General features: G+C 33.1%; 3 protein-coding genes and 1 long non-coding RNA gene across 10 annotated transcripts; 2 read left to right on the top strand and 2 right to left on the bottom strand.

Moving 5' to 3' along the window:
* Window positions 1–21: 21 nt before the first annotated feature.
* LOC138179888 (uncharacterized) lies at window positions 22–7,127 on the bottom strand. 3 transcript variants are annotated; one of them, XM_069113136.1, is made up of 6 exons: window positions 6,545–6,766; window positions 5,688–5,918; window positions 5,397–5,546; window positions 4,947–5,166; window positions 4,748–4,852; window positions 22–110 (listed from the first exon to the last, which is right to left on the bottom strand). In XM_069113136.1, exons 1-6 carry the CDS (start codon window positions 6,764–6,766, stop codon window positions 106–108), a joined length of 933 nt encoding a protein of 310 aa, XP_068969237.1. In that variant the 3' UTR covers window positions 22–105. The 3 variants fall into 3 exon arrangements, with proteins under 3 accessions (XP_068969237.1, XP_068969236.1, XP_068969235.1); XM_069113135.1 differs by lacking the exons at window positions 22–110; window positions 6,545–6,766 and adding an exon at window positions 7,046–7,127 and having other exon boundaries at window positions 4,289–4,852; XM_069113134.1 differs by lacking the exon at window positions 22–110 and having other exon boundaries at window positions 4,289–4,852.
* LOC138179892 (uncharacterized) lies at window positions 7,111–15,038 on the top strand. The gene is made up of 3 exons (XR_011173154.1): window positions 7,111–7,244; window positions 8,932–10,023; window positions 14,623–15,038. It is a non-coding gene; the product is annotated as an uncharacterized LOC138179892 (long non-coding RNA).
* Window positions 15,039–15,796: 758 nt separating this feature from the next.
* Window positions 15,797–16,330, top strand: LOC138179807 (tigger transposable element-derived protein 2-like). The gene has a single exon (XM_069112950.1). The coding sequence runs from the start codon at window positions 15,797–15,799 to the stop codon at window positions 16,328–16,330; it is 534 nt and encodes a 177-aa protein (XP_068969051.1).
* A 1,398-nt stretch (window positions 16,331–17,728) lies between these two features.
* Window positions 17,729–23,518, bottom strand: LOC138179886 (uncharacterized protein KIAA2013 homolog). Of its 5 annotated transcripts, XM_069113129.1 has the most exons (9): window positions 22,978–23,518; window positions 22,876–22,909; window positions 21,647–22,118; window positions 20,788–21,025; window positions 20,484–20,722; window positions 20,192–20,419; window positions 19,695–19,969; window positions 19,214–19,385; window positions 17,729–17,948 (listed from the first exon to the last, which is right to left on the bottom strand). In XM_069113129.1, exons 1-9 carry the CDS (start codon window positions 22,993–22,995, stop codon window positions 17,804–17,806), a joined length of 1,821 nt encoding a protein of 606 aa, XP_068969230.1. In that variant the 5' UTR covers window positions 22,996–23,518; the 3' UTR covers window positions 17,729–17,803. The 5 variants fall into 5 exon arrangements, with proteins under 5 accessions (XP_068969230.1, XP_068969227.1, XP_068969231.1 ...); XM_069113126.1 differs by having other exon boundaries at window positions 22,876–23,518; XM_069113130.1 differs by lacking the exons at window positions 22,876–22,909; window positions 22,978–23,518 and adding an exon at window positions 22,202–22,294.
* Window positions 23,519–23,534: the final 16 nt, after the last annotated feature.

Genomic DNA, 23,534 nt, shown 5'->3' with positions numbered 1-23,534 from the left:
CTCCTCTTCTTTTACGATATACTTACACTTGCGCAATTTTTAAACTGCACATACATTTACGTAGAATTCTGCTCAAGCTTTCACATACGCACGCGTACATAATATTTACTCTAAAAAACAAGAAAAAAAAGAGATTAGAATAGTTAAGAAAAACGAAGAACAGACAGGAAAACAAATCAAGTCGAAAGAAAAAGGAATAAAGAAAAAGCAATATTCGATTTCATATATAAACACATTTGATTCCTCTAATAAGATTTCTTGAAGATTTTTAGACACTTTTCATATCATGCAATGTGTACGAACTTAGAGATTTGCGTATAGGACTTAAGGTTTCCACATACATCTTTTTTCTTATATTACATTGACTTACTTGTATTCCTTATGAACTATACCAGTCATAATTACATCTTTAGATATGCCGACAACATATACTAACGACAAACGAACACGATAATAAAAATGTGTATGAAACTTCATTTATTAAAATTGATTTTAAGGTTTTAGAGAATATTGTCGTAGATAAACATAAGGATTGATATGATATAAAGATCATCTTTGTTTCTGAATGGAAGAAAACTTATTTCAAAATTTGTCTTATATTTCAAAAGTACTAGAATAGTGATATACGAAACACGACGGAGCAAAGTATGATGTCCTAAAGTATTTGAAGGCGATAGATGACACGTTTTTGTAAAAAGTATATTTTTTCAACGTAATAACAATAAATACATACAATCAGTTATCTATACTAATGGGAAGAAGCAGATTTTAACTTACAATTAGCTTAAATTTTTGCAAATCATGTATGTATAATACATAAGTAGCATTTATTACTTTAATTACTTGTTTAGTTCATGGATAATGCTAAACTAGATTTGTTTTTCCTATTTACAAAATTTCATACATATTACACCAAATGAAAGTAAAATAAGTTCAAGTAAGTTTATTATTACTAAATATATTAATAACAATACTGTCGATGGAAAAGAAATAAAGTGATAAATTAAAGCGAGGATACTGATTGACCTAAATGCACCTAAGACTGTATGTTTATTAGACTAAAATGGAAAAATCTTAAATTTCAAGTCCTCTATTTCAACCCTCTATTTCAAAATCCATTTTAAAGTCTGGCTAATTCTCTGATTTCGCTCTAACTTTTTCACCAACAATATATTTATAATTATCAAAATGCAGTCAAAAGATGAAAAGAATTGCATACACATGGTGCACAAACACACGCGCATAAATCAATATATTATTATCGCACCTTTTTTAAGCTTAAGTAAACGATCAATTTAGATCTCTTTTCTTCAATTAGACGATCATTTATTCATACGCTATGTTTAACAGTAATTATTATATTTATGAAATAGAAGGATAAACAACAAATCACGAACAAGCATAACAAAATATTGTTCGCGCTTTACAGGCAATGTACAAGGATGTCGTATTAAAACTTTATAAATACGAAAAATAGCAGAATATTAAAGCTGTACGATATTACTATCATTGCAGGTGTATAAGTTCGTAGAAGGTTTTCTCGTGCTACCCCTAACCAAAGCTTCGTGGTACTCAACAAAAGTTTTTTTTGACAACGTTTACCGTGTATTGTTACTAAAATACCAGATTTCTAAAATTCGGATTTACATTGATAAATACAAACGTAGTACATTGATTTTTGCTCCTTAGATTTTATAACTCTAAGTCGTTGTAATCATATATGGAAATTCAACAAAATTAAAACGATTTCATACCATCTTTGATCAACAGCTGAATACTCGCTTACCAAAATTTGACTACTGGCAGTATTGTTGGAAGTACGTCGATTGAAAGAAGCTAATAATAAGACCGTCCTAATGACATTTTCTTTATATTTTTATGAACTTGGTACTCGTTGTCAATATACTCATTGAGTCACTCGATCATAGGCAATTAAAAGCTATTTTGGATTCATAATATTGCTTTTTTCACCTCGACTTTTTCAATTATAATCATATTACATTAAATTTTAACATAATGATCAATGCACCTATACTATTGATACGATTGAAACTATGAAGTAAATCCAATTTAAAAAAAAGCATCATTTTTTTATAAATTTACGATATTATTTGCTATGTATCTAAGAACGAAATGTAATCTTGTTGGTATATTTAATTTTCTTGAGCACTATGATTTTATTTGATAATAACTACTTTCGCTCAAGCAAAAATAAAAATATCAAATAAATCGTAACATCTAGAAAATTAAAGAAAGAATTTTAACGATTACTGTTAATTTTTGTTTGCATAGAGATAAAATCAATGAGCAAATAAAATCTCCGTGTATCGTAGCATATATATTCACGTATAAATCCGTGATGTGTCTGTTCGCAAATCATGAAACAGGTATTCAGTATACTTTCGAGACTCGGAAGATATATATGTATATGTATACATAAGGATCAAGCAATTAGGCATGTTTCTCCTTCTATTAGGTATACTGATTGTTAGATATTGAATATATATTAACCCTTCGTAGATAAACATCTCCTTTTACAATCTGTAAGGCCGTTTAACTAGATCGTTCATATTCAAGTTAAATTTCCTAACCAATCTATTCTTTCAAAAAGTTTTTTAAAATTTCATAATTACTTATCAATGTTTATATTACGCTATACAAATTGTGTTCGTCAAGTTAAACATTTGAAAAATTTGTCAATAAAAATAAAAATTTGGAGGAGGTATAACGACTCAGTTTTCCAATGAAGGGTTAATTTTACAAAAAGATATCATCTAATATTTATAACAAAAAGCCCTATATATTAATAATTTTCAGTTCCAAACTAACTCTAAGAAACTCATTGAATTTATGGTAAACGTTGATGTTTTAAGTGCGGACGATAGATTCTTAAAATAAAAATTTCGTCAACGCGCATACAATATAATTGTGAAGAATTTACATATATCAGACCTCTTCATCGCATGTGCCGATGAGCTATGGAATTTTAGATCGTGTTTCAGTGTAGAGGAACACTGGTATGTATAAGGCATCTATCGTTAATAACAATATTTTTCTCAAAGATCCTTGATTTCACTACAAGTGATGAAGAACTACACAGCCTCAAAGGTTCCGCCGTTGAACAGATCTGATTTACAGAATAAAGTTATCATTTATATAAATAAGCGTATGTTATCATATTAAAAAAGGGAAATAATCGAAGAATATACAAACTTGTCCCAAAAGAAAAACAGTCCACAAATTAATCATTTTAAATGAAGTTGTACATATCCATTTTGGTGCCCATTTAAATATTCATTGAAAAAAAATCATGGAAAATTATACGAGAATTGAATAATTCTTTTGCTATCTTTAGTTATGTTGTGTGTAAGTGGACACGTTATAAATAAATAAATACACAAATAACTAAACATTATCGAAAAATGAAGCTATTGTTTACACATTAAATTGTTGCAAACAAGTTTTTTTTACCCTGCACTCATCAAGTATTATGAGTTTGCAAATTTTTAAAACATTTTCACTTTTTAACATGTTATATACAATATTCATATACTATTGTCACGAAGAGAAAATATTCTCGAATTGAACGTATACATTTAATGAGCAGTATGTATGAGCATGTAGATAATAATACACGGATTTAGGATCTTGTATTTAATTTGTACTCTATCCAACCCGTAATCTACAGTTTTCAATATCTTGTCTGTTTACTTATTGTAATTTGTATAAGCCAAAAACGAATCGCTGCAAGCGAATAATATATTATTTTTCCTTTAATATAGTACAAATAGATAATACTTATAACATATTTATGATAAACAGTATGTTTTACTTGACAAGAAATCGGTTGTGGTACGTACAATGTACAAAAAATGTCAAATTCTGTATACTGCTCATATATGTATATATGTATATATAAGAGTATAATACACAGCATATCGATTTTTTGCTCTTCACCATTCCTATTTATGAAATATCAAGTTCTTTTAGATCATCAAATTTTATGCGAATCACATAATTATGTAAAAGTACCCGCAAATGCCTGTTCTACGAGATTTGCACGCTAGTTTTAAAATGAAAATTTATTCTGTTTTTTCTTATTATTTCTACTTTCTTTTCTTGCTTGCGGAAATAGATAAACAAATAAATAAATAAATATAATAAAAATAAATAATTGAATATAATTATTGAGTAATTTACGTTAATTTATGGATATATATATATATATATATATATATATATATATATCCATATAGATCCATACATATCCATAAAGATTGAAATATGCTTACAATACATACATATATATGTACACACGCGCACGCGCGCGCGCGCACACACACACACACACGTATGTATTGTAAGCATATTTCAATCTTTTTGGTTTGTCATTGCGTGTGTATTATGTATTTCTCTTTCTTAAATTTTAGTCAAGTTAGATGAAATAACAAGAAAAAGGTGAAAGAAATCAAATGTGATTAATGCCCATCCCATCCGCGCGTGCAAACGCAGAAAAGGCAATTCGGTCGTCTATATTATTGCGTAGAACTAACGGAAGAATGATCACTGTCCGTTGATGCTGTATCCGAAAGCGGTACAGAGGATGATGCTAGTGGTGGCGAATCAGATGCAATGTAATGGTCGCGAAAGACTTTTATGGATGGTTGTCGTTGAGATGATAAAGTGATATTTACATTTTCGGGTAAAGGGGGTAACACGTTAGTTTGAAATTGTCCGGATATATTACCAACAGGTTGATAATTGGCTACTACGATGATTTTTCCGCTTCTACTACGTGCTTTTCCAACCCCGAAATAACGACTGCTTGCCCAAATTACTTGCGTAAAATGACCTGTAATACATAATATTTATAGCAACCAATTAATTGTCTGAGAAGATGGTATCTATAATTTACATTGTTACATTATACTGTCTTAAGAAGATACCTGCGTTTACATTAGCATGAAGAATATCCGGTTCTTTTAAAAAGTCATATTGTTTCACCGCTGAATACCAATACGATGCAACATCTTGCCCGGTTACATCTGTAGGGACAGCACCACCAGGTCGACAATAAAGATTTTGTCCAACTTCTCGATCGTTTCTATAGTAAAATGTGTTGGTGTGTGCTAAATGATTGGCCCATGTTTGTGCATACTCACACAACTGCAAAAGAATATTGAATTTCAAATTGATGACAGACTCTAATAGCATCAATTCATCCAATACAAACATATGTATGTATACATATGCAGTGCGTACGTGATACGGTAGGTTCTATGTTACATGTACAAGTGTGTGTTTCTTTTCTTCTATTTTTACCTGCCTCTATTTTTCGTTTCTCTTTGTTAGCAAAAAACTTTGTTTTTTATATATTAAAAGAACATTATTCCTACCTGCGGCGACATGGTTAAGGGCGGAGCATTGTGTCTTTGTCGATAAACATTGTGCCAGCATAAACATTCCGTTATAAATTCGCTATCTCGCCAGTCAGTCTCCAAATCGTTACTATCATGTGCGATACTCATCGGCCTGTTACTCAGGATCTGTGTTGTATCGACAAAAAAAGAGCAGGGGCAGTAAAAATGTGCCATTCTGATAAACTAACCACATAGGCTTGTTCGTCTCGTTCTGGGTTAGTATCCTAAGCATTTGACCTAGATCGTTGAAAGATTTCGTTCTCTCACCTTTTTTAACAGCTTCGGTCGATTGTCAAGCTGATGAATTTGATCATTATTCAAAACCGAAGATGTAGAAGTCGATCCGCAGGTATCTGAAATTCGATTTGCTTTATATAATTTCGATTGCTCCACTCTTTTTCGGAGATTTTCCAACGCTCTTGCCTCTTCCCTCTTTCTAGAAGGAGGCCAATTCGCGTTCGAAGTATGAATCATACTGATACCGACGGACGACGTATCCTAAAACATGAAAGAACCAAGTATTATCAGTCTCTGAAAGTTCTGTCATTTGCTTCCGAGTTTTGTTCGTTTCATTCTCATTTAGAATAAACATTATACAGTATTCTTTTTTTCCTTCTTAACCCTCTTTTACGAATCGCCTTTCACTTCCTTTCGTGCTTCAAATTAAATACCGATTATGTCGAATCTTCGCGCACAAGTTGAAATTATTAGCCAAATACAAGATAAAATATATGAACCACACGATAAATATGGTTTCGCAAAAATATCAAATTTTCTTACATTACATATTATATAGAATATTCTATCTAATAAGTATGTACAATATCAGAAATTTTAGATTTTAATAAGTTATTTTGTTTTCTTTTCTTTAAGTTGACAAACCGTCGAATAAATGCAACATGAACGAATGTAAAATAATTTAGAAAGAAAATTTAGCAAACTATACCTATCTTTTTTTTAAAGATTCAAGGAACGCTCCGATTATGTATCATTCAATAACGTATCGTCTGTCATCAGTTGAATGCATTCATTCGCCGCATTTTTCGTATTTGGTATATTGATCAAATCGTTATATACTTTACGTAGAGAACAACAAACGAAGAAAAAGAAATAAAATACACCACCTTTTGATTATTGCCATTAGTTAAAGTAAAATCTGCCAAATGAGCTGTTTGACTAAGTAAACGACGGCTAGCGGGACATCGATTGCGATTTATCATTTCTTTTTGAATAGCGTATTCGATGAAATAACTTTCAATTTCGATGTTATCGCGATGGGATGGCGATAAAAGTTCCGTAGTTTCTTCCGCAGTATCAAAAGTGCGATTCACTTCGCGTAACTCCATAACGAGATAACTTTCAGATTTCCTGCAATCGACTGCAATATTACTCGATTACCGGCTGTCTACCGTCTACTGCTGAGCTACCACTTTCAACCACCACGATTCACCTGATCCATCGGTATTCCCTACCCCTTTTTTCCTTCCTTCCTCAATTTATAGAAACTACCTTTGCGTCGTTGAGCTCTTGTCTAGCCCTACCTACTCATGCGCATCTTCAACCTAACTATATCTACAAATTTCCGCACTGTTCCACATACGGGGTGGTGCCCTTTCGCAATTCACCAAAATTCGACATACACGCATGTACATTGCGACATCACTGCAGTCTCTCGATATTCTTTTAGCACATTGTCTGTCACGGTGACCATCGGTAACTCACGAGTTTTACTAAATTTTGTAGAATGGTTAAAATAAAATAAATTTCATGAATTAAAAAATTGTCAACAATGTGAATAACTTAAATAACGTTGTCAAAAAGAAAGTACGTAAATAAAGTGTAATATTTTGTAAAAATTAAATATATAGTGTAGTATATCTAAACCCATCATTGTCCCAGGACGATGTATATAAAATTCGCGTAGCAGTCAAAGTAGTACAAGTTTTGATTAGAGGGCATGCTTAGTTATAGAAAAGAAGAGGGGGATTGGGTGTTAGAGATTTTGCACATTAATATTAAAAAAATTAAATCTGACAAATAGTTTTCTGTATTTTACGTAGAGAGGTAAAAACTTTTTAACATATTTCTCTGCCTGATAAATATTTTACAGTACAATAATTTCATGTGCCAGGTTTTTTAATTCTGTCAGGATATCTGATTTATTGAGGATGTCATTTCATTCAAGCTGCAGCCCCATAGATAAAAATCTGAAACATTTAGGTCATGAAAAGTTGATAACCATTTAATGTGTCCATATAACAAAACAGGTCTGTTAGGAAATATTTTTAAAAAATTACTATTGAGTATTTTGTATGTATAACAATAGCTATTAAAACAAAACACAGTTTAATTTTAGTAAATGAAATCCTTTTACCATTCTTCTCTCACCATTTATGTTTATTTGTCACAGTTTACCTTTCAGCATTTTCGAAGAAATGAAGACTTAATTCATTTTTTTTAGTAGATATTCTGCATCATTTTTAATCTTAACTATTACAATCAAAATTTAATACAAACATAACCTAATATAACCTAGTCATAGCACGAACACACAATTTTAATCTAACTCAACATTATTGAAGTAAATCTAATTGAAACACAATCTAATATAATTTAACCTAATCTGGCTTACTTAACCTCTATGCTGCATAATTAATTTCTCCAATTATTTTTTAGTAGTAACAATTTTAAAAGAAAAAAATTCTTCAATTTTAAACTGCTTTTTTTCTTTCATTTCTTGTGGTATTGACATATATTGTTGTTAATTCACATAATAAAAGAGAATAACTTTTAACAGCAAATAGATTAGACCAGAATCTCCTAATGGACACGTACACAGAACTGTTCATCTGTAATCGAATATCTCAGCCTAAAGACTCAAGTTTAAAGACACGTTTAAACTTGACCTAAATTATTGGTATTTTTTGTCTGTTTTAATTATAGATCAGATTTATAATATAATATAATATAACTTTATAAATTATATTATATAAATTTATTTATATTATAAATAAATATAAATATAAATTATATTATATAAATTTATAATATAACTGAATTTAATTTACAAAAGTTTGACGCCTATTTATTGAGATGTAGATAATTATACAGAATAATTATTTTGAAAGATAAAATCAATTTACGTACATGGTGAAGCATTTGAAACAGGCCATCTGTGTGACTCGCTTGGTTTTGATGGTAAAAGGATATGCATCAGACCAAACTTGCTTGGTTTCAAGAGAACCATGATTTGTTGTTAATAGCTTTTTCATACGTGGAGATGTAGAAGAGCTATCGAGGTCAACTCTACTTTTTATACGCAACATGCTTTTTTACTTAAAAATATGTTTAAATATTTTGTGTAAGCAAATCGCAAAAGGACATAATTTGAAGTTTGTATAAAATACTAAGATTTGCATATTCAGAAAGCTAAGATACGCATAAGATATGTACTCTTCGACGTTCAGTTATGCTGACGATTATACAAAGAATATTCTCTTTTGTTTTACAGACGAATACCTGTGGTGGATCAAAAATTTTAGAGATTCCTGAGGCCCAAACTAAGAAGAATTCTGAAACAAATAATACTATTAAGAACTGGTATAAGAAGGGACTAGACAGACAGTCATGCCAGTAAAATATTTCAAAAACAGAGAGCCGATCATACAAAGAATGCTCAAGTATCCTAAGCGTAAAATCGTTGAAGCCCACTGGCTCGCGTCACAATATGGAAGAGAACTTAATTTACCGCATTCTTAAGTACCATCCAAGTTTTCTTACTAGAACCGAGCGTGACAAAAGTCAGACTCCAAGCATCCGAGACTTCGCATTTCCTTGCACATGGCATAAATAGAAAACAAAAAGAATTCCTTGAAAATTTATTTAATGATTATATGTATATCTGATTTGGATTATTGCCCTACCCAATTTTAAAACTGCCTTTTCCTAAAACGTTTCTAGCTGCATACATATGCAATTTAAAGGAAAGTTTAACAATTTTTTTATTTTTAATAGTTAGAAAGCAAATAACAGTTTATAAAACAACAATAATATGTGTATATAACAGTAAAAGTAGGATAAATTTCCGAATATTGAGATCTAAGCCAGACACTTATCCAATGTACGTATTGATTCTACAGTCTTCACTAACAAAAAATTTGCATATAATACTTGTTTTTATATTGTGAAATTTTACATACATATTTAACATAAATTACTATAAGATACATTTGCATAATTCAGGAATTTTTAATTCATATGCACATTTAAGACGATATCATGCCATACATAATGTAAAAGTATGTATTAAGTATTCAAATACGCGTCGTACATAAATAGTGAATATGTAAGAACTACACGCGCAGGATCAGATAAAAATAGCAAAGTGTAGAGCAGCTGCTGGTAAAGTGTAGAGTTATACATTTGTTCATGTTGATGATAGACGAAACCATAAAGCGGTTTGGTTACCACCAGAGAACGTTAATCCTTTCGCTACGGGCAGATTCTCCGGCGCGGCACTCCCGCTGAACGAGCCGCCACGCCAAAACAATGCTTGGTACGCGAGAAAGATCGTCAGCGGCCGCGTTTACTGTTATTTAATAAGGTTTTGGGTTTATAAAATAACGATTCACTTAGATTCGTTTTCTCCAATATATTTTAGTCTAACAATTCAGTCTTATAACACGTCTTACCACACAGGAATCTTCAAGTCAATAGAACAACGTAGTCGACTTCTAAGACAAAAGAGCGTCGTAAGAAGTCGTACCAACTTAGCTTGTAGCAACCAGCGATCATACCAACTTAACATTTCTCAACACTCCCCTTTGATCGCTAGTTTCTACAAGCCCCATAGCTTTGGTAAATTGCTGAGTCTTAATCCTATTTAACCCTTTGGTAAGAATGTCAGCGACATTCTCCGGACTAGGTACATAAATATAGTCTAGTATCCCCCTCGATACGCAGTTCTTAACGTAAAAGTATCGCACTTGGACGTGCTTAGAACTCTCGGCAACTATTTCGTCCCTTGACCATGAAATAGCTCCGATATTATCGCAGAATATTTTGCAGGGGCGAGGGCAATATGACAGTTGACCCAATTCCTTTAACAGTAAAGAAATCCACACTGTTTCCCTTGCTGCTTCCTGCATTGCCACGAATTCCGCTTCGCACGTCGACTGAGCTATAATCGGTTGTTTTTTGGATAGCCAGGATATCGCAGCACCAGCGAGTATGAACACATACCCGCTCCTGCTTTTCCTGTCTACCGTACAACCCGCAAAATCCGAGTCGCAAAATACTTTCAGAGGTTGCCCGGTCCTCTGGTATACTAACTTTAAGTCTTTGGTCTTTAATAAATATCTGAATACCCGCTTCACTGCTTTCCAGTCGGATACAGTCGGAATCGCGCATCTTTGGCTCAATTTTCCTATTGCACACGCAACATCAGGACGACTTACAGTAGCGACATACATAATGTGCCCCACAGCTTGTTCATATAATTTGCTGTCGAAAGACTCATCGCGTTCAATATCAAAACCAGCCTCACATTCCCTAGCTAGCGGTGTCGACACTCCCACCACCCCAGCCTCGTGAGTAATGTCAAACAGATCCAGTATTTGACCTATCTGTACAGATTGATCGAATACTACCGTGGTGCTGTTTGGCTTACTCAGGTGGATGGACAGAAATTGAGTGTCTACACCTAGCATTCTAACATCTAGTTTGTCCTTAACCCTAGTTTTGAATATCTCAATCCACTCATTCGTCCCAAACACAAGGATGTCGTCCACATACACAGCTACAATCAACCTTTTAGACGCATCCACATACACACATGGATCACTCACGCATGGGCTCAGACTCATACCCCTTAAAATGCTATTGATGTGCCTAAACCACATTCTTCCAGCTTGTTTTAGTCCATACAGGCTCCTTTTGAGCTTACACACAAATTTAATTCTGTCTTTGCCTGGAACTCTAAAGAGTTCTGGTTGCTCCATGTATATATCCTCATCCAGAGGGCTGTTGAGATATGCACATTCCACATCGATGTGCTCGTAAACCCACTCATTCTCCGCACATAGAGCAAGCAGAATTCTTAGGGTTCCGCGTTTTACTATCGGACTAAAGGTTTCTGAATAATCTACTCCAGGCCTCTGCCAGAATCCCCGAGCCACTAACCTAGCCTTATATCTATCAGGGTCTCTCTTTATCGCAAGCACCTACTTACAGTCTATAACGTTTTTATCTAAGGGTCTTTGCACGATGTCCCACACATCCTTACTTTTTAGATTGTCTAGTTCCTTCTTTATTGCATCAGTCCACTTTTGAGCGTCTGGCCCTCTCAGGGCTTCATGCACATTCACAGGTACACACATGTTCTGAGATTTACAAACAATCGCAGTGCGAGCACAACAATCACATGTTCTTGGTTTGTGTAGCCTTGCCGACCTCCTCGGCACAAACGGTACACTCACAGTATCCACTGGATCGTCCTCACACGTTAAACTATCCATAAAGTAGTCGGTTTCCCCTTCGTCGTTTTCTCCGTCACTCTGTGTCTCGACGTCAGTTTGACCGGCTTCTCCCCTATGTTCAAAGGTTTCTACATCCCATATCCATTCCGAGGACTTATCCTTTATATGGTTCGTTTCCACCTTAGCGCTCTTGTAGGGAAACGTGTTCTCCTCGAATCTGACGTGACAGGATATTATCACCTTTTGGGTCTTCGGTAGGTAAATCCTATAACCCTTGACCTGTCTGTCATATCCCACAAATATCCCCTCATCCGCTCTGCTCTCGAATTTTCCTCCGCTTGGACTCTTTAGATACCAGACTCTGCATCCAAACACTCGCAGTCTGTTTATCTCCCCTTGGAGGTCACATCTCTTACCCCTCCATAATTCCAGTGGGATCTTGTCTCCGATGGCAGCGGATGGGCATAGGTTCCTTATGTGGCATGCCGTGTTCACAGCCTCCCCCCACAGATAGTCAGGGAGTCCAGATTGGATGAGTAAACATCTGGACATCTCGACCAGGGTTCTGTTCGCTCGTTCGGAGACCCCATTTTGTTCAGGGTTTCTAGGAACAGTTTTCCTGTGTAAGATACCTTTCTCCTTTAGGTAGTTCTCAAAGTTTTCTCCAATGTACTCACCCCCGTTATCTGTTTGAAGTGCACTTATCTTAGATTGGTGTAAAGCCTCCACCTCCGCCTGGTACTCCTTGAAACACTTGAGTACTTCATTCTTCCTACTGATGATCCTGATGTGCGTGAACCGGGAAAAATCATCTATGAACGTTACGAAATAATTACCTCCGCCCAGCGACTTGCATTGTGTTCTGCCACTAATATCGCTGTGAATTATTTCTAAAGGACGCCGACACATGTGGTGGGCGGTCTTCGGAAAAGGTACTTTTGTCATTTTCCCTTTCACGCAGACCCCGCATGGTTCCTCGTGCATCCTAGAGTCCTCCTTCACGCTCCTTACAGGGATTTTTCTCATCGCATTCCCATGTAGATGACCTAACCTCTCATGCCATGATACGATACCCTTGTACGCCTTAGCTTCAATAACCTCGGCGTGGTCATTGTCATTTCCAGGTTCTTCTTGATCGTTCTCCATGGAGACGTTTGCTGCATGCCTCTCAGGTGGTATTGTCTCTAGGTAGTACACGTTGTCTCCTACCTTTGAGTTGAATACCATGTCCCCATCATCATGTGTGCCGACGGCCTCATCCTTCGTACATACTGTGGTGACGCCTTTCACTGCCAATTGCCTGATCGATATTAGATTTACATCTAATTCGGGTACCCACAGGGCGTTCGACAAGGATAGACTCCACCCGCCGCAAGCCTTGGTCATCTTCACGACGATCGTGCCTTTTCCTTTGACTTCCAGGTACCCCTTACCAATCCGAATCTGTCCGGCCGCAGGCACGAAGTCCACGAACCGATATCTATCCGGAGTCATATGGTTTGAGGCTCCCGAGTCGAGATAGCTGATCCTGTCCCTTTCCACGTGGTTGATAGTTGATAGAAGATCGGTTTATCTTCCACCTTGTTTTCTGGGTCTTTCCCTTCCTTGTCTTGGCAGTTGTACGATATGTGGCCTTATTTTCCACATTTGTAGCATTTTTTATCTTTTGGGTTTTTGTACTTCTTCTTAGTGCCATCTTGACCTTGTTGGGGCTTGGTCTGCGATTGTCTGCAAGCCGCCATTGCACTATTCTTTTCGGATGGACCCATAACCGCTTCCATTCTCCTTTCCTCAAGTAGGAGATCGGATTTCACGACCCTCGATGTTAGATTCTTATCGAGTCTTACCGTCCTAAGGTATGTCGCGTAGTTTGGGTCCGACACGAGGCCGGCTAAGATGAAGCACGCCATCACGTGATCATCGATTCTTAGACCTGCGTTGGAAATTTTTTCGCACAGGTCGTGTATCTTACCGCAGTATTTTCCGACATCCATATCGGGGGTTTTTTCCATGGTACCCAGTTCCCGTATGCATAGGACAGTGTCCATCCCTTTGTGCATAGGAAAGTGTGCATAGGACGTGGACCTCCCATGGACGTCCTCTAGTGCCTTCCAACAATCCCTCGCTGTCTTCAAGGATTTAATATCTCCGATAAATTCGGGGCGAACATGTCGGAAAAGATACGCACGTGCCATGTTATCCTTCCTCATGCATTCTGGGTCCAGCCTTTGCGCTGCCGTAAATCCTGGTTCTATTGCCTCCCAGCAACCCAGGAAAACTAGCGAGGCTTCCGTCATTGTCTTCCAATACTCGTAATTGTCCTTTTTTAGGACCGGCTTCATATCGCTGTCCACATCACTTAGTTTATCGTGATCGGCCATGGCGTGGTCTCTTCTCGGATTATCTTGTAAAACACAAAAAAAACTCAAAAATAATAACGTTTTTCCCCGCAGTTTACTGCCCTGGGCCCATAACCTGTTATTTAATAAGGTTTTGGGTTTATAAAATAACGATTCACTTAGATTCGTTTTCTCCAATATATTTTAGTCTAACAATTCAGTCTTATAACACGTCTTACCACACAGGAATCTTCAAGTCAATAGAACAACGTGGTCGACTTCTAAGACAAAAGAGCGTCGTTAGAAGTCGTATCAACTTAGCTTGTAGCAACCAGCGATCATACCAACTTAACATTTCTCAACATTTACGCCTCACTGTAAAACGAGCTGCTCTGACGATATTTTTCGAAGAAAAAAACTTTCCTCAAAACAGGGTATTTATAACTTCTTAACATACTCACTTTTAATTACAATTTGGAAACAAATAACATTACAGAATATAATAATATGATATAATATAATATAATTGTATGATACTAATAGCTTTTAATAATGGTATTGCGTGTGGTATTTTTCGAAACATGGTGTAACACATAGGCCAACATCGCAAATCTGGCACTGGTATCACAATTCGCTCCACAGTTCCCATTAATCGATTATAATCGACAACATATTTAATCTTTTTTTGCATGCGATAATGACGTTTCATGTCAACAAATTCTTCATTGTGAAAAGAGGACAACATATACACTGCCCTCTTGTCACATCATTTTATTGTTAATAAAAGGCTTAAGGATGTACAATATTCGTCGTATGTAGTCACCCGTAGTAGCGAAAGGGTTAAATATCATGGAGGGAGGGGTGAGTATACGATACACTGTTGCCACTCCTATCTGTTATCACGCGCGCGGATTTCCACTAAAGTGAATGGTCGTGTAGTATACGATATGGGTCGAGATGTTATTGACATAGAAAGAATGACACGTGGAAAAGAAAGAGAGTCGGATTGATCAAAAGAAACATATTAACGAGACAATACTAATGCAATGACGAAATTTTCATTTTTCATCTCTATTGAATTTATCAATGTAATTGTGAGATTTTCCTGATTAAACTAAGACAAAACATGACATAATTTAGAACATATTTGCTTATTTAATAAATGATAATAATTTATTCTTTTTCATCTATTAGATGAGTTAATGTGATTTAAACCATGTCGTGTCTGATCCTATTTTAATCAGTCAAACTTCACAAATACGTTAGTAAAAAAAATAAATAAGGAAATAAAGAAGTTTCATTATTGAGTTAGTAATATCTCCTCGATATTTGAATTCGGATCAGTTACAATAGTCAACCGACGAGCTGCGTGGTCACCGGGGCATGTCAAAGGGAACTGTGTAAATTATTAGAATCTTTAAACTTTGTATTTATAAATAAATATTGTATATTCATTAAATATATTCAGCGTTAACAAATTACTTTTATTAATTTGATTTTAGTGTCATTATCTTTTTTTAGTTTAGTTTTCGTGTATATATTATTGATTAAAGTGTTTGACATGACAAATAAGAAGAAACAAATCACAATATCTATGGAGCAACAATTAAAAGTCTTAGAAGACATAAAAGTAACAAGTACTACAGTTGTTGTTATAAAATATAACGTAGATAAATCAACGATTCGTAGGATAAAGAGGAACGCTACGAAAATTCTAGAATTTGCAGACAAAAGTACGATACAGAAAAGAAGACAGAGGATAAGAAAACCTTTATATGAGGAACTAGATCAATACTTACTGACGTGGTTTAAAGAGAAGAAGACTTCTGGAGATCATTTATCGGACGCCTTGCTTTTTAAAAAGGCTACCGAATTGAGAGACAACATGGGGTCATGTTCTAGTTTTAGAGTAAGCGATGGCTGGTTAGTGGGGTTTAAAAAACGCCATAACATACGTCTAATGCGAACCAATGGAAGGAATGTTGTTGCCAATGAAGAAGGAGCTAACAAATTTATTAAGGACTTTGAAAAATTAATGAAGAGAGAAGATATTACGAAAGAAAACATATACAATGTAGATAACACCTTTCTTTAATGGAAAACTCTTCCCTCGAAACTGGCGGAAACCAAAATAAAGAAATATCCGTAAAAGAATATAAGAGCCATAAAGACAGTTTTAAATTTGTATTATATGCAAATGCGTCTGGAACGCATAAATTGATGCCTTTAGTCATTAACAGAGCCTTAAAAGATCATAAAAAGAAACTTCCGGTTACTTTTAAGTCACAAACTCGTCTCAACTCAATGACTGTGTTAAGGTATAGAGAGAATTTGGAGAAACAAAAAGTTTAAAATTTATTTACTCTACATGCACGTTACTCTCTGAAGGACTCGACAACCTACTCGCTTACTTGTTTATTTTCTTCTGATCGCTTCTAATAACCTCTAACCGCTTTTAATCGCTTTTTATTGCTTTTGTCTCAACTGAGACGTGGACGTCCTTCGACGCTCACATACACTTTCACACGTACAGTATAAATGTACCATCTATTTAACAGACTGAATCATTATTTGTTGATTGATACGAGAATAATTTTAAGCCTAGTGCACGAGCCCATCAAGCGAAAGATTTGATAATTGGGAAGGTAATTTTATTATTGAATGTTTGCTTAGGACATAAAATCTCAACGGAAATACTGGATTGCGAAAACTTTAAAGTTATCTATCTACCGCCGAATACGAACGTCCAATATTCTCATACAACCCATGAACCAAGGTATAATAGCCAAGCTAAAAAAACTTTATCGCCATGAAACATTACGAAAAATTGCAATATATGGCGGAATGGACAGAGGTAACAGTAAAAAATATTAGAGATGCTTGGAGAGAGATTATACCGCACCAAAAAGATATTTGCCATTGTGATTTGCAACATGACATAAGAGTTATTACTGGCGAAAGATTCTCAGCAGAGGAAGTAATACAATTTATGTCAGACTGTCAAAAAGCCGAAAGTAGAAGCGTATTTGTAAAGGAGGAAAAGGAAGACGAGTATGAAAATGCAATAGAAGAACAGTGCGAAATTAAAGAATATAAAGAAATCGAAGCTGTATAACAATAGAAACGATGATCTGGAGTATTTATTTCAACGTTTACATGCATATGTATTAAGGGAAGTGCCTTTTATTCAACAAATATTTCAAGTTCTTAAAAATCATTTTTTAGGTAATTTTTATATTAATTATAATTACGATTATAATTTTATAGAAAATTATAAACATAACTTTCATTTTAATAATTACTTCTAATTTTTAGGTACAAATAAGTAGAATAAGAACATTGAGGGAAGAAATTGTAAATACGTAACTTTTTGCACACTATTTACTTGAAAATTAATACCAGAAACTACGCAACAATCCTATATTATACCTTCATTCATTCCGCAATTTTTTTAATAAACTTTATAAATTATACCTATCTTTATGATCTAGCGCGACTCACTGCATTGATGACCGTCCTTTTTAGAACCCGAATTGTCATTCGAACAAATCCGATAATTGTGGGTTGGCTATCTGCAAGCTGAATGTCTCCCTGGCATTATCAAAAGTCCGCCTTTGAGCAGAATAAATGCCTCTTCGGGGAATGATGGGAACAGACTTAGGCTTCCTTGGAGACGTTGGCGTATGAACAGGGTCCTATCCGCTTCTCTGCTCCTGCAACGTGTATGGTAGACAGTAGGACTTTGAAAAGTGATCCTATCTCAGTCCTAGTGATGATTCTACTGTCAAATTCGCATACAGGCAGCTGAGTATTGTGCATGACTGAAGCGCGCTGGTTGAGTGTATTTCAACCTCTCGCCCATGAAGGCCGATAGAGCTTCATGCTAGATATAGACACTTACAACATATCTGAGGATCCCCGCAGAAAGAATTGCCAACACATAGGTTTACGGGGAAGACAAATAAAATATCAAATTATACAATTTAAAAAATTAAAAATAAAGAGAATGTCTTTGATTTTGTTCATATTTTCTTAATCCGTAAATCAGAGTTGTGTATAAGAACCAGATGAACAAGATGAGCACTTTTAAAGTTTGTAATAATGTATAAAATTATAATTTTAAAGTTAATTAAATTATAATACAATTAATGTATAAAAATCTATTATATCACCTAAACAACATAACAGTTAATGTTAGGTAAATAAATGTGGATAGAAACAATCAATGATAGAGTGACACAGTAACCAGGTACTTGTATTATATAACTGTTTGATGTTATATTTTCAAAACAAATTCTCTGTAAAAAAAAAATCATAAATAATAGATCTCTGTAACAAATCACTTATTTATCTTCTCGTAAAAAATTATTTTTTCTTCAGTTGTGCTATGAACTGCACATGTATTCTTAATTTAGCATAATAATAATGATGAGGATAACAAGAATGATAACAGAGTTTTCTAAGTAAAATAGAAACTTATGTTTATAATATAATATATATAATTATATAATATTAAAAATAGTTACTATACACACACACACACACACACACACACACACACACACGCACGCACGCACGCACGCACGCACGCACACGCACACAGAGGGGGTCAAAAAAAATGTATATACACTTTAATAGATTTTATCAGTGACTGTGTTTTGGGGTTCTATTGTAATCATAGAAGTCAAAGTTGATCTATATTCATTCTTTGACGCCTGTATAGATTCAGCTCACACCTTTTATACAGCTTTTTCTTTTATTGAGGCATGTATAGATTTTTCTGGCCCCCTTTGTATGTAGAATTCTCCATAAATTTTTACATTATAGTTAAATTTATACATACAATATATGAAGATAGTTTAGCTTTATATTAACACTCACATACATACATGTATTGTATACATGCACATATGTATTATGTACATATATGAACATATATATGTAATATATACAATGTATATATCATAGCTTACTATACCTCACTTTTTGTTTATCTTGATGACCATAATATTCATTAATAATAAGTTTACAAAGAAATAAGTGGAACACAATTATAAGAAAACATATACTGATCCAAAAAAGCGTTGGTAAGCCTCCTAATTGATGTCCATGTTTATGTAAAGCCATTACAAGATGATCATGTGCTGGAGCTACAAAAAAGTTATGTGTAATATATATATTTAATTGTTGTGGAGTTTATGAGTTTTGGTTCATTAAAAGATTATATCTACATCTTATACAGGATAACATTTTTTTAACATTTACTACGTAGAATTATATAGCTTGTAGATAATATAAGATATAGATATATTGATTTTTCATATTGATTTCGATTGATGTGCTGTGTTAAAACAAGATTCAGCGTCAATAATATCGGCGATATAAATAGCATACTCCTAAACGACTTTAATCGAACAAAATTTATAAATGTTATAATAAAGTATTATATATATACCAACCATCGTCTATAGCATGTACATGTAAAGCATTTCGCAAATCTTGCATATGTTGATAATCAGATGTTACATACAGTATAGCCGTTAATGGTTTTGTCAATTTCACTGGAATGCTTGCATACAATTGACTCAGTGAAACAGGTGGATTCAAACATCCAGCATCACATCCAAAATAGACACTATCACTCTTGTCTAAAGCTACTTTTAAAACTGCACGATTATCTTCTCCAACCGTTACTGATATATTTAAATGTGTTACATTACCATAACTTATTCTCCTAAAACATACATAAAACATAAGAAAATAAGTTAATAATCGTCTCCATAATTTTTTCAAAAAAATATTCTATTCTGCAAAAAGTAGAAGAATTATTTAAGCTGTTAGTTATAATCATTTACATTATACTTGCCATTTTTTAATGTCAATTTGTATAACAAACGTGTTATGTATGAAACTTATATTTACTATACTTTTTATAAAAAATATTTTAATACCATACCTAAATAAATAATCCCGATTAAGATATTGTGGATCAATATTAAATTCAAGATGTTGATTACTAAAACGTAAACTACCAAGACTTAAAACGATAGCTTGTTGCACTGCTGCAGGATCACCAATCATTAAATGGTGACATCCTTGTTTTTCTAATGTTATTAACCATGCTTCAACGACATTGTTCATAGCGTTAATAGAGGATGTGTCTTTCCATAACCGTGGAGCATCTCTAAAATAAGAAAATAAAATAAAAATTCTACACAAAAATATTTATAAATACCTGTATTACTTACAAGGTGTGATGCCCGCGGTAACAACCTTCATTCATGGCTATATTTTTTTCTATATCGGGAATACCTTTCGAAATTTGAGACAATACATAATATAGAGTGGAATTTATTTTATGACCATTTATTGCACCATCAGCTTTAGAGTCGCTTATTCTAAGACCTGTGTACCAATAACTTTGCCAAAGATTAATATGATCTTCTTTTAAACTTTGGTGCTGAACACTGATTGCTTTCTTAATTGCCTGTAATAAAATATATGAAATTGAAGCATGTAATAAATTTTTAATGTTTTATAAATTATATATACCTCTATAGCTTTTTCTTTAGTTAATTCATATTGAATGTGGTGTTCTTCCATGAGTGTAGGTTCACTATACTGTATACTTGTTAAGAATTTTAATTTTATAGAACTTCTTGCTTTAATTTGTAATATTCTTGGAGGTGTTTTATAAACTATTGATACTGTCACAATTTTATTTGAGTTAGATAATGGAATAAATCCAGAAATTAGATTATATTCATCCACAAAATCATCTACCTGAATTCTGAACACAAATAATTGTATGTTAACATATACATGTTATAGTACCAATCTTTATATTATAGTTATTTACAAAAGTATCTGCCTCTTTTACTAATGCAACATACTAATTTAACTAACATCAAATTTAAGATCAATTATTATTATTTACATTAATTTAAATCTTAGTTAATATCTTTTACATTAAAATGCATTCAATTTAATTTATTAAAGGAAATATTATTACTTCAACACAATTGCACATTTGCAAATTTTGAGTTAAATGTGTTATTAATTTCACAAATACCTAATCTTTTCAAAAAATTTCATTATTTTCCAAACATTCTTGGTAATTAGAAAACAATCATATTAATAATCAGTAGTGATCATTGAAATATTAGATATTGTTAATGATTGATTATGTAAATTTGAACAATATCATTTGTGATTAATTCAAATCTACAAGTAAATTGAGAATATTAACAATTGCTTCAATCCCAACATTATAAAATATTTTCATGATTATTCAATTATAAATTTTATTCAATAAATTGATTTTCTTTGTTTTATGAAAAATCACTTTTTCGCAGTTGTATCATTATTCCACTACACTGGCAATATATTATGAATAAAGTTAAATAAGTACTTGATCACTTCTATGCGGTAATTATCCCACTGTGTAGACATCTGTGGCTTCAATGGTACATTTTGGGAAAGTGAAAGAGGATTAGTTATTTTTATATCTTGTACCAATATTGCATCAAATATTCTATGAGCATAGTATTGAAACTCTATGTAATATCCTTCTCTAAAACACTGGTAACGATAAACAATCCCGCTTGTAAAGTGAGTAATCGTAGCATCTCGATAAAAATTGGTTTTAAGTAAAGGATGAGAAATTAAGGGTTGCCACTGTATTGGCAATGATAGTGCTCTTCCTCGTTTTATATATATTAAAGCCTCTGGTAAAATAGGAATTCCAAAAACCCCATTGCCGATATATGGCAAATAATGATGTTCTCCTTCCTTTGGTGGATTGTGGAGAATATTTGCATTATATTCTTCAATATCTGAATGAAAGGCAGCTAGTCGCTCATTCATACAGTGATCTTCAATTGCTATAAAAACAGAGATATGTCACTATAGAAAATAAATATAGCAGTTCATAAATATTAGACAATCATGGAAATTCTAGGCTAACCCTTATTCCTTGTCCAGGCTCGACAAGACCAAAATCTTTACCCTTTACCTCAGTACATTCCTCAATAGTTTGACAACACTATGTTATAAAAATCTAAGCATACATTAAATTCATAATTAAAATACAAGTGGACTTCTCCTTGTTCTATGCTTTTATTCTCATCACTTTAAAAATGATTCTGATTGACCAATATTTATGAATATCAGTATAGAAAATAAATACACTGATTTCTTATAAAATATTTCAATATTGTAAATATTACAAGTACATTTTTTTCATATACTTCAATATTAATTTACATTGCCATGCTATTAAAGTGCTATTGAAGTATTGTTTGTAGGATAGAATAGAATAAAATAAAATAGAATACAATATATGTAATATCTGACATAAATATAATTGAGAACCTAATAATATGAATAAAAAAATTTATTAAAACAGTGATCAATAGATATAGTGAATATAAACAAAGAAAATTCTGTAATTGATATATAAATTTCAATTAAAGATGGAAATGCATTTATATTTTGTAAGTTCATTTTAATAGTTTACAATCTTCTTCCATTAAATTCCTGTTGCTTTGACAGAGAAAAAATTATAACCTATTCCAATTGTATAATTTATTTTACACATAATATTAATATTATAGACTTAGAATAGGAAACTTTTATTACCTTCTATTGATTCTCTAGTAGAAGAAAAAAGCCACTGCACAAAAGATGGACCAAAATATAGAAGTATTCCACCACATATAGTAAGTAATATGAGTATCTTACGATATGAGTAATTCCCATCAAGTAAGCGTCGTATTCGTTTTCCAATTTCACGGTTATCGAACATCGTTCCAAATCTTATCATATTTATGCACTTTATAAACTTCAATTTTCACACGTGTTTTTAATTGCTGTTTTATTTTTGTAAAACTGTGCGGTAACATAACCTTCTTGTTTTTATCGTAATATTAATTTAATAAAAAAACAATAAAACCACTTTTATATTTCCTTTATGTACGTTAACGTTTCTTGACATTTCCAAAATTTTATAACTAGCACATTTTCAATATTCTAATATTCGCTATTCTCTTGTAACTTCTTTATATCTTATAAATTTATAACGATAAATACATATGACACTTTACAAGTAATATAGTTACAATTTCAATGTTTATTATAATCAATATTCCTTAATTCTTATTAAAATGGAATTAATGGAACCAAACATGAAATTTTTGAGTATAAGAAATATGTAAATATTCGATTGTTACTTCTACACAACTATGTATTCTGGTTATACCAAGTTATACGTAGTTTAATGTACTTAGTATAGTACATTG

This window comes from Bombus flavifrons, chromosome 5, assembly GCF_040668555.2.
Source record: "Bombus flavifrons isolate JBK064 chromosome 5, iyBomFlav1_principal, whole genome shotgun sequence".
Lineage (NCBI taxonomy): Eukaryota > Metazoa > Arthropoda > Insecta > Hymenoptera > Apidae > Bombus > Bombus flavifrons.
Note: the sequence above shows the minus strand (reverse complement) of the source record. Positions and strands in the feature narration are given on the sequence as shown.

Bases quoted from the DNA above. Each gene is read 5' to 3' on its own strand.
- LOC138179807 (XM_069112950.1), top strand. From the start codon at position 15,797: ATGACAAATAAGAAGAAACAAATCACAATATCTATGGAGCAACAATTA.
- LOC138179886 (XM_069113126.1), bottom strand. From the start codon at position 23,059: ATGATAAGATTTGGAACGATGTTCGATAACCGTGAAATTGGAAAACGA. The intron at 22,119-22,875 runs GTAATAAAAGTT...CTGTTTTTATAG, and splicing joins TACTAGAGAATCAATAGAAG to CAATTGAAGATCACTGTATG. The intron at 17,949-19,213 runs GTATAGTAAGCT...TACACGTTGCAG, and splicing joins CAAGATAAACAAAAAGTGAG to GAGCAGAGAAGCGGATAGGA.
- LOC138179888 (XM_069113134.1), bottom strand. From the start codon at position 6,766: ATGGAGTTACGCGAAGTGAATCGCACTTTTGATACTGCGGAAGAAACT. The intron at 5,919-6,544 runs GTGGTGTATTTT...TTCATGTTTTAG, and splicing joins CTAATGGCAATAATCAAAAG to GATACGTCGTCCGTCGGTAT. The intron at 4,853-4,946 runs GTATCTTCTTAA...TATGTATTACAG, and splicing joins TCATGCTAATGTAAACGCAG to GTCATTTTACGCAAGTAATT.